The sequence below is a fragment of the Ruditapes philippinarum genome, unplaced genomic scaffold, assembly GCF_026571515.1.
Source record: "Ruditapes philippinarum isolate M1 unplaced genomic scaffold, ASM2657151v2 ctg5408_1_1_1_1, whole genome shotgun sequence".
Classification (NCBI taxonomy): domain Eukaryota; kingdom Metazoa; phylum Mollusca; class Bivalvia; order Venerida; family Veneridae; genus Ruditapes; species Ruditapes philippinarum.
Genome location: NW_026860200.1, coordinates 47,606 through 59,607, shown reverse-complemented (window position 1 = coordinate 59,607; position 12,002 = coordinate 47,606). Strand labels below are relative to the sequence as shown.

The window sequence follows — 12,002 nt, the reverse complement described above, 5'->3', positions numbered from 1 at the left end:
ACAATTCATTTTGCTCCTTTGTGTAAGGGTGGGTGGGGTATCTAAAAAATTACAAGGACTTATCGGACTTAATGATTTAATTTGGATATTGAAATAATCAGATTTAGTGTATTTCTAGTGTATTATGTACTTGCTGGTGCATTTAAAAATGTACCCATTGCTAAACAAATCGTCCATGTTTGTTGTAACTTTTTGAAAATTACCCAGAAGTTTGTTTGGAAAGAAAACATAGAATTTAGAAAACAGCTTGATATTTAAAAAAAAAAGTAAATTCTTTGTGTATGCCAAATTTCTTGAACATACGCAAAAATAAACCTGAGGTTCTCTTCTACTCCTGACCAGTAAACGCTGGAAAGTCACAAATTATAAGATTTCAGGACTTTACACCTCCTGGACGTTTCACCTTTGGTCTTTACACCTCCTATTATCACTCACCTGAATTACAATCAATGTGTTGCCAAGAATTACATCCATCACAAGAAACTGCTAAATCGTCATCTAACACAAATTCAGAGCAAGAAGCACAAAGATACACAGAATCAGACATTGTGAAAGTATACATTAATATGAAAATTGACAAAAAAAATTGTGTGTTTTAAAGGCATTTGCTTGTTACTCATTTGTTAAAGGTGCTAATTTATATCAAATATGCAGTTGATTTTTGCAATTGTTGGCCTTTGATTTTCTTTAATCTATTCTATTTAAAAAAGGTATTTGATCTGACAAATCAATTAAATTTTCACAAATTTGTTACAGAGAACTATAAGTAACACACTTGTAAAGGTGCTAATTAATTAATAAACCAGTGTTTCTAATGCTTTATTCAAAATTCTTTCACACTTCTAATTGTTCTTATCTGTTATATAAAAACATATTTTAATTAATCAATATTTTTTTATGGTATTTAATTTTTGGATAACATAAAAAAATGAAGTAATATACACATGTAGACTTATAGATGAAATTCTTTCAGAACTCATATTTATAATTATTTTTCCAGGGAAATTTCGCTATACTTTATATCATGAATGTAATTGTTTGCAAGTATGTGTTATATTATATATAATATTATAACCCATAATGGTACTTATTTCATATATTTATCAAATTTAAAAAATGGAGGTGAAAAGACCAGGGTTTTGAGGGTGAAACGTCTAGGGGTGAAACATCCAGGAAGTGTAAAGACCAAACACCAATTATAATATAACCTTTACAGGGGATGCTAAAGAGACTTTAGCATACTGGTTTTATAGTACTGCTAGACCTGTTCGCTAAAGCCAATCCCATATCGAAAGTCAACCAGAACTGTGACATATTTATGTCATGTTGTAATTCAATAAATTTGCATGATCTGGACAAAAGCTATTTTAACACAGGTAGTTAGATATATTTGGGACACTTCAGTCTATATTTTTGAACACAGAACGTTAGATTGATGAAATAATGCCTCAAAGTTTATCAGTGGATTCACATCTCATAAAATTCACTGCCATTGCTGCCCTAATTATCATGTGACTAGCGAGAATTTAGGTCTGGATACCTTTGCATGTCATTTGGTGACCCGTGACCAAATTGACTATGCCGCGTTCGCGAGATATTTATTTTCATAAAATTATTATATAGTGGAAATTTTCAAGAAAATTGCGGTTTTAGCAAAATTTCAAATTGTCATAACTTTTTTATTTTTCAAAATATTTTAAAAAGGGAAACAGTTCTGAAAAGCTCTAATTAATATACAACTGTCATATAAAATAACATTTTAAAAATGTTCAAAAATCAGCTGGGGTTGCTAATTATTTGGGTGTATTTGGGTATTTGTGCCGCCGCTTTACAGTGACGATGTGACTTAATTGAAACCCAACAGTCTAGCATTAAACAAGTTAAACAAATAAATTGAAATGGTCCATGATATTAATTTTATTTCTTTTCTATTACAGTTTAGAGCAGCGTTATCTTCAGGTTTTACTCAGAGACAGGTTTGATAAAAACAAACAGCTAGCAAAGTTTGATGCTATTAAGGCTTACGAGGATGGTTTGAGGGAATTGCACAATTACGCAGTTCTAAAGCCAAAACAATGTAAGTTAAAGGCTTATAGCTGGTGTGTTATATGCCGTAAAAGTCCTAATTGATGCAACCTGTGCATTTCTGTTGACATCCTTAGTAGTACATATCACCTATTTTTAATCTCAGAACTGTCATAAATGAGCAATCTGTGTTGTTATTACACCAAACCACAAGAAAGAATTTTTGGCTACAACTTCTTGTCCCTCACTACTGTGGGTTTTAATCCCAACAGGAACTTAAAGGATTCTTTCTTGTAAGGTAGATTCTCCAGCTAGCTTACAGAATGTCGGTGGTTCTACTCAGATGCCTGTTTGTCTCCAAAAATGCATAGACTGGCACCAGAGGTCTTCCTCTGCCAGTAAAGCTGGAAAGTCGCCATATAACCTTAAAAAGTCATGTACCTTCTTAAGTCTTTACTTCAAATAATTGCTCACATATTAGGTGGTGCAATATTGTTCAACATTTGAGTGCTCTCTTGAAACTGATACAGAAATATGTTTACAGTCTAACTTGCCCATGCGACCACGTGTATTAAGCGACTTTTGTCTTAAAGGACCACTTTAAATTCCCCCCGATCATTTTCTTTCTTATCATATCTTTAATGTATTAAGCAAATTTTGCTCAATGCTACCAGCGACCGCTAATTAGTCACCTTATTGAGATAAATCTTTTCATTAAACAACCACTTTTACCTGTCAAGTAATTGTGTTTTTAGAGAACACCACCTCGTAATGTCACAAGTGTCAACAATCTGAATCAAAACACAACAAATAAACGTGTAGAAAACTCTATTTCCCCAATCGTTTTAGCGTATGAAGTTAAGTGATGTTTATTATCCAATAATATCGGATAAACAATGCAAGGCTCCACCCCTACTGAGATGGTGTATATGCTTCGCTTGTTGACATTTAGACTGCATTGAATTGACCTTGAACTTGATCAGCAATTAAATTAATCTAAACAATTAGATGTAGTTTGTATATTTCAAATGAAAAAAATGCACAACAGAAAACATCTTCACTAATAAGGGTTTCGTTTTGGAATCAACAGAGAAGTTAAAAAATTCTGGAAAAATGTCAAACATGTACGTAATGGATCAAAACTGTTTTGTCAATAAATATCAGAAAGTTATTTTTTACATTTTGCATCCATTTAGATTATCGGAGCGTACTTATTATTCAACATGTATATAAAAACGAAGTTGAAAAACATTCCCACCGCATAAGAAAGATGTCATTTATAAATTTTGACTTTTATATCATGCTGACTGTCTTAAGAGACCGTTTCATTAAGCGACCGTTTTGGGTGTTTCCCTTACTCGGTCGCTTAATACACGTTTGACTGTATTTTGTTTTTAATTTTTTGTGCCCCCACGTTAGTGGCGGGCATTTAGATTTACCCTTGTCCGTCCGTCCGTCCGTTCACTTTTGTGTCGCACGTAACTCAAAAAGTATTTGACCTAGAGTCATGAAACTTTACAGGAATGTTGATCAGCATGTGTAGTTGTGCACCTGGGTATTTTCGTCTGGATATTTTTAGTATTTTCAGAGTTATTGCCCTTGACTTAGTAAAATTTTGCAATTTTCAACTTGTGTCGCATGTAACTCAAAAAGTATTTGACCTAGAGTCATGAAACTTTACAGGAATGTTGATCAGCATGTGTAGTTGTGCACCTGGGTATTTTCATGTGGATATTTTTAGTATTTTCAGAGTTATTGCCCTTGACTTAGTAAAATTTTGCAATTTTCAACTTGTGTCGCATGTAACTCAAAAAGTATTTGACCTAGTGTCATGAAACTTTACAGGAATGTTAATCAGCATGTGTAGTTGCGACCTGAGTATTTTCGTCTGGATATTTTTAGTATTTTCGGAGTTATTGCCCTTGACTTAGTAAAATTTTGCAATTTTCAACTTGTGTCGCATGTAACTCCAAAAGTATTTTACCTAGAGTCATGAAACTTTACAGGAATGTTGATCAGCATGTGTTGTTGTGCACCAGGTATTTTCGTCGTGATTTATATAGTATTTTTAGAGTTATTGCCCTTTACTTAGAAATTTTTTGCAATTTTCAACTTGTGTCGCAAGTTACTCAAAAAAGGATTTTACATAGTCATTAAACCTTATGGGTAGCTTGCTCAGCATATTTAGATTTGCACCTGGGGTTTCGCTTGTGGATTTATCTAGTATTTGTAGAGTTATTTCCCTTGACTTAGTAAAAAGATTGACAGAACTGTGGCGCAGTGGGGGCACCCGTGTCCTATGGACACATTTCTAGTTCTCTCATAATTTTGTCTTCTCCCGTGGACTGTTTCTTCTGACATTTCTTGTTATATTTTCTGTTTACAGTTCCCCATTCCCCAGGTGGAGTAGCTTATGGAAGAGAACCACCAGATCCGGACTATGTAAGTGTCAAGATTTTCTAGCAGAAACAATTTTAGCTCCACTATACAAAGTATATGGAGAAATGTCCTACCCGCCCCGGCGTTGGTGTCCGCGTCCAGATTTCAGATTAAAGTTTTGGTGCAGTAAAATATTTTTGTGCCCCCACTTTAGTGGCGGGCATTTAGATTTACCCTTGTCCGTCCGTCCATCTGTCCGTCATTCCGTCCGTTCACTTTTGTGTCGCACGTAACTCAAAAAGTATTTGACCTAGAGTCATGAAACTTTACAGGAATGTTGATCAGCATGTGTAGTTGTGCACCTGGATATTTTTAGTATTTTCAGAGTTATTGCCCTTGACTTAGTAAAATTTTGCAATTTTCAACTTGTGTTGCATGTAACTCAAAAAGTATTTGACCTAGAGTCATGAAACTTTACAGGAATGTTGATCAGCATGTGTAGTTGTGCACCTGGGTATTTTCCTCTGGATATTTATAGTATTTTCAGAGTTATTGCCCTCAACTTAGTAAAATTTTGCAATTTTCAACTTGTGTCGCACGTAACTCAAAAAGTATTTGACCTAGAGTCATGAAACTTCACAGGAATATTGATCAGCATGTGCAGTTGTGCACCAGGTATTTTCGTCTGGATTTAATAAGTATTTTTAGAGTTATTGCCCTTGACTTAGAAAATTTTTGCAATTTTCAACTTGTGTCGCAAGTTACTCAAAAAAGATTTGACATAGGAGTCATTAGACCTTATGGGCAGGTTGCTCAGCATATTTAGATTTGCACCTGGGGTTTCGCTTGTGGATTTATCCAGTATTTCAAGAGTTATTTCCCTTGACTTAGTAAAAAGATTGACAGAACAGTGGCATGGTGGGGGCACCCGTGTCCTATGGACACATTTCTAGTTCACTTTAACTTTGTCATTTCTAAAGGTATCAACTTCAAACTTCAAATATATGTTCCTTATCATCAACCACATCTTATGTGACAAGGTTCATAACTAGCACCAATATTTTCAGATTTATCTCCCCTTGAACATAGAATTTTCCTTAAAAATACTATTTATTACTGTTACTTCTTTATTATGCTCCCCGAAAACTTTCGGGGAAGCATAAAGTCGGCGCCTTGTCCGTCTGTCCGTCCGTTGTCTTGTCCGGAGCATAACTTGAAAACCCTCGGAGATAATATGTTTAAACTTCATACAGTGGTAAAGGGCATTGAGGGGGAGTGCAGTGTCAAAGAACCATAACTCTATTTTGCCCGGTTTTTGAATTATCTCCCCTTATAGAAAAATCTTGTCCGGGGCATAACTCTAAAAGTATAAGAGATATCAACATGAAACTTTGTAGGTAAATAGACCTCAATGGGTAGATGTGCAGTGCATAAGAACAATAACTTTTTTTTGTCCTTATTCTGGAGTTATTGCCCTTTGTTAATTTCAACACTTTGAACTTTGTCCGGAACATAACTGTAAAACTATAAGAGATATCAAGATGAAACATTGTAGGTAGATAAATCTCATTGAGTATAAGTACAGTGCAAAAGAACCATAACTCTGTTAAGCCTCATTTTTGAATTATCTCCCCTTTTAGAAAAATCTTGTACTGGACATAGCTGTAAAACTATAAGAGATATCAACATGAAACTTTGTAGGTAGATATATCTCAATGGGTAGATGTGCAGTGCACAAGAATCATAACTCTGCCTTGCCTAATTCTGGAGTTATTGCCCTTTGTTTATTTTTACTTTTTGAAGTTGTCTGGAACATAACTCGGAAACCATAAGAGATATCAACAAGAAACTTTGTAGGTTGATAGATCACAGTGATGAGAAGTGCAATGCAAAGAACAGTAACTCTGCCTTTCCTAGTTTTGGAATTATTGCACTTTGAACTTTTTCCAGGGACATAACTCTGAAACTACAAGAGGTGTACTTTCCTGTGTCCAAAACCTATTCGGGGAGCATCACCCGGCTCAAACCGGGCTCTTGTTATCCCCCGCCGAAAAGGCGGCGGGGGATATAGAAATAGTCTCCGTCCGTCATTCCGTCCGACCTTCCGTCCTTCCGTCCAACATTTTTGTCCGGAGCATATCTCTAAAAGTATATGAGTTATCAACTTGAAACTTCATAGGTGGATAGACCTCATTGAGGAGGAGTGCAGTGCACAAGAATGATAACTCTACCCTGCATAATTTTTGAGTTATTGCCCTTTGTTTTTTTTTTAAAATTGATTTTTGTCCAGAGCATAACTCCATAAGCCTATGAGATATCAACATGAAACTTCATAGGTGCATATATCTCACTCAGGAGGTGTGCAGTGCACAAAAATGATAACTCTACCTTTCATAATTTTTGAGTTATTGCCCTTTGTTATTTTTCATACTTAATTTTTCACCTGAATGGAGCAAAACTCAAAAAGTTTTTGAGATATCAACATGAAATGTCATAGTTGGATAGATCTTATTGAGGAGGAATGTTGTGCGCAAGAATGATAACTCTTCCCTATAACAATTTTTGAGTAATTGCCCTTTGTTCTTTTTCATGCTATTTTGTCCAGAGCTTATTTCAAAAAGTATTTGAGGTATCAACTTGAAACTTCATAGGTGGATGGATCTCATTGAGGAGGAGTGCATTGCACAAGAATGATAACTCTACCCTGCATTATTTTTTGAGTTAATTGCCCTTTGTTATTTTTCAGAATTATTTTTGTCCAGAGCATTACTAAAAAAGCCTTTGAGATATCAAAATGAAACTTCATAGGTGCATAGATCTCACTCAGGAGGTGTGCAGTGCACAAGAATGATAACTCTACCTTTAATAATTTTTGAGTTATTGCCCTTTGTTATTTTTCATACCCAATTTTTCACCCGAGTGGAGCTTAACTCAAAAGTGTTTGAGATGTCAACATTAAATGTCATAGGTGGATAGATTTTATTGAGGAGGAATGCTGTGCACAAGAATGATAACTTTTCCCTGCACAATTTTTGAGTTATTGCCCTTTGTTCTTTTTCATACTATTTTGTCCGGAGCTTATGTCAAAAAGTATTTGAGGTATCAACTTGAAACTTCATAGGTGGATGAATCTCATTGAGGAGGAGTGGCGTGCACAAGAACGATAACTCTACCCTGCATAATTGTTTAGTTATTGCCCTTTTTTATTTTTCAAAATTAATTTTTGTCCAGAGCATAACTCTAAAGGCCTTTGAGATATCATTATGAAACTTCATAGGTTCTTAGATCTCACTCAGGTGTGCAGTGCACAAGAATGATAACTCTACCTTTTATAATTTTTGATTTATTGCCCTTTGTTATTTTTCATACTTAAGTTTTCAATTCAATTTTTTTTCAAAATGTATTTGAGGTATCAACTTGAAACTTCATAGGTGGATAGATTTTACTGAGGAGGGATGCAGCACACAAGAATGATAACCTACCCTGCATTATTTTTCAGTTATTGCCCTTTGTTATTTTCAGCCATCAGTATTCACATAGGTTTCAAATCTGTAATCACTATAGCCATCAGTTTTCATTACCAAAAGACCTCTTAAAATGGAATTATTCTACTCTACTACATATACATTCTTCCAATGAGCAAACACATTCGGCGGGGGATGGCCATGTTGACATGGTTCTTGTTTCTTAAGGGATCAACCTCATTCTTCAAATATATGTACCTTATCATCATCCCCATCTTATGTGACAAGGTTCATAACTCTAGCACCAATATTTTCAGATTAATCTCCCCTTGAACTTAGAATTTTCATCAAAAAATACTATTTTTTACTGTTACTTCTTTATTTCTTAAGGGATCAACCTCATACTTCAAATATATGTACCTTATCATCATCCCCATCTTATGTGACAAGGTTTATAACTCTAGCACCAATTTTTTCAGATTTATATCCCCTTGAACTTAGAGTTTTCCTTAATATTATTTTTTACTGTTACTTATTTATTTCTAAAGGATCAACTTCATACTTCAAAATATATGTACCTTATCATCATCCACATCTTATGTGACAAGGCTTCATAACTCTAGCACCAATATTTTTTAAAGAATTATCTCCCCATAAACTTAGATTGTTTTTACTAGAAAAACTGTTATATTTTTACTATAACTTTTTTAGTTTTAAAGGTATCTACCTCAAAACTCCTTATCATCAATTAATTTTATTGTGACAAGGTCCGTAACTCTTATAGCAATATTTTCAGATTTATCTCTCTTTGAACTTAGGATTTTCTTTAAAAAATATTGTAACTTTTTTACTTTTTAAGGTATCTACTTCAAACTTCAAATATATTTCTTATCATTACACAAATGTTGTGTGGCAAGGTCCATAACTCTAGCATGACTATTTCTATAATTATTCCCTTGATCTTGGAATTTATGTTAACAAATGTTTTTTTGTTACTATAGCTTAACACATAATTATATATAATTGATTTTTCGTTCATAGTTTTGTTCTCCTTTACTGCGTCCAACGTATTTTTATAGTCGAGCTTCACTGTCTCCTGTGACAGCTCTTGTTATATTGTTTATTAAACTACATGTAACAAATAAATTTTTAGTAGTTGTGGTACAGGGGAAAATTTACTGCCATAATATAATAGTTAAATATGATTTATATACAGTTAGTAACTCAAGTTTCCCACCGCATTATACATGTAAGTTCTTTTTTTACAATTTTCTGATTTTCAAAACAAACAGCAACAAATACTTTTATTTTGAGTAATCAGGCTTCGGTTTCCTAAGAAAGAAAAAGAGAACTGTAAATAAGGGATGGATTGTCTTCATACTTATTGGCATATAAGTTAATGAAACTTTGTTTTCCCCTGGAATACTATTTGCCATCAGTGAAGAGCTATGACAGTCAGTACATCCACTGTACACTGTTACAACACCAACGTTGTAATTTTTTTAGCTCGACTATTCGATAAAATAAGTAGAGCTATTGTAGTCCACCCGAGCTGTTGGTGTCGGCATTTCCGCGTTACCACTTATGTTTAAGTTTTTGTAAGACCTCAAATATTTTCAAAAAAGTCTATTGACATATGGCTTTCTGAACTTTGCACAGCTGTTCACCATCATGAACCCAACCTTTAGACAGGAGGAGGTAACTGTATCAAGCATTTTGACCAGAATTATGCCCATTTTTCAACTTAGAAATTTACATTTAGTTTTGCATACAACCTCAGATATTTTCATATTCTATTGAAACAAATTTGAAATTTTATTACTCTTCTTTGAAGCATATAATAGGACTCTCTCCAAGGCCTAATAACTGAAACATGGATTTAAAGAAAATTTTTTGTCCTTTTGTTATTAACTTAGAAAAGTTTACATTATCAAGGCTCTTTTACTATCAAGCACTAAGAATAGTGAGCATTGCTGTCCTACCGACAGCTCTTTGTTCTTATTTTACTCTCTTGTAAGTTGTGAAGAGATTGGTTAAAAACACAGAAAGTTTAATTATATTTAAATGAAACTTTCTTTTGTTTAGATTTTTGATGGATGGCATCCACTAGAGAAGGCTAAGTACCCTCCAGAATACTTCGCTAAGCGTGATGTGAGAAAGAGGGAATTTTTAGAACGTGAAGCAAAATTACATAGAAGAATATGAAAAATCAAAGAAAGAATTAAATTGAAAACTCTTAAATCTCTACAACCGTGTTAACAAAAGTGCTTTTTGAACAGATACAGTCTAACAATCTTTCTGAAAAATCATTGATATTAACATTCTTTCATTAAAAAAACAACAACAACAACTGCCAAATAACAATTTGATAGAATTGTGAAGGGCTATGTGAGCTGATAGTGTAAAACAAATGTGTGACTCATTGTGTTTTTGAAGTTATTGATTAAATTATTAAAATTGACTTGTTATTGCTTGTAGACTCCTTTTCTTAGACGTTTTACTTATAGCTGGCCTGATCAAGGAATTCTGAAAGTCCTCTTTAGATCTTAATTATTTTACACTTTTATTGTGTGTTGTTATTTGCTATTTGTTTAAACAATATCTCAGCTTACACTGGGTCATATAATAACCAAATTTGCTTTAATTGATGCTTGGTAGTGTATTTTCAGATGGCAAGAACATTATCACATCTGTTTCATACTAAGTATGACATGTGAGGTTAAAAATAGTGGTTTAAAGCTGCATGCCTCCATATGAGCCAAAATATTCAAGAAAATCAAACTTGAGAAAAATTATAATATGATTTTTGAAAAAAAAGTTTAAAGATTCAAAAAATAATTTAACATATTATATGTACAATTAATGACTGATTTTGCAGTATTTATCACCATATTTCAGCTGCATTAGCAAGGGCTATTTTTGCATACATTGTATTATGTAATTTATATGGATTGTAAAGTGCCATTTGCAATGTGTAAACTACTTTTTTGTTCACTTAACAACATTTTACTGTTAAATACATTTTCAAAATGAAAATTAGCATGAATCTGGAGGATGATATTTTAGAAACTTGTCAAGAGACAAGATTTTTAGATTACTTATTTTGCAGCTTTCTGATGTTCTTAACAAGTGTTAAACTTCACGCTGATCGAGCCAACATTGTCATTATTTTATGTGTTTACACTAAAAGAATTTGTTTTAGGTATCTTCTTTAAAGTTCAACATCCTTGAGTTTAGATGTTTAGTATGTAGCTTTGTTCAACAGTAAAGTAAACCACTAATAAAATACTGTTACTTGTAAAATACACTTCAGTAGAACCACCGACATTGTAAAAGCTAGCTGGATAGTTATCTCTTAGGTAAGAGTCCAAAGAAGCTGGTATGGCTCGAACCTACACCGGTGGAAATCAACTGGTTTTAAGTCGATGACATTAATGATTAAACACTCGGCCACAGACACCCTGCATAGTAGAGATCTTTGTATCTGAACTTCTGTTGAAGACCACTAGTTTTATTGTTTCAAAGATTTATATGCATTTTGAAAGTCTTGCCTATGTACCAAGAATTTGAAAGTCTTGCCTATGTACCAAGAATTTGTAACAAGAATTCCTAACGTCCTCTGCCTAAGGGAAGTTTTACATGAAGCACACAATAGTATTATTTCAAAAGTATGAGGGATGAATCTAAACTTTCAGAGCATAATCTTGATGAATGATAGATATGCACATGCAACAAAAAATTTATTATTGTAATATGATTAAATAACCCCTGTATATGTGCCAGTAGAAGAACATTTTATCCTTAATGATGAGCACATAAAGGGAGATAATTTGAGAACTATTTAAGACAAAGTTATGGTTCTCTTGCAGTGCACTCCCTCGCACTGTCATTTATTTATATTTAAAACTTAGCTGGAAAATCCAATACTTTTCTAAGTTTTCTCTGGACAAGGAAAATACAGACCATGTTAAACTTTGACCTTTAAGTGTGACCTAACCTTGGTGAACGAGGTCTGGGTGTTGTGCATGACACATGGTGAACATTTGTGCAGAACTTATTTCAAAATCTTCAGGTAGGAAAAGTTGTAGAACTTACACAAATCAGTCCCTATGACAGACCCTCTTATTAAAGATG

At 33.6% G+C, this 12,002-nt stretch overlaps 1 protein-coding gene across 1 annotated transcript; it reads left to right on the top strand.

The window, feature by feature from the left end:
• Positions 1–1,937: 1,937 nt before the first annotated feature.
• On the top strand, positions 1,938–10,111 carry LOC132759218 (NADH dehydrogenase [ubiquinone] 1 beta subcomplex subunit 9-like; the record flags this gene model as incomplete). Its single annotated transcript, XM_060750949.1, is given in 3 exon segments — positions 1,938–2,077; positions 4,412–4,467; positions 9,954–10,111. Coding segments are annotated over 3 exon segments (316 nt in total), but the record flags the coding sequence as incomplete, so codon positions are not given.
• Positions 10,112–12,002: the final 1,891 nt, after the last annotated feature.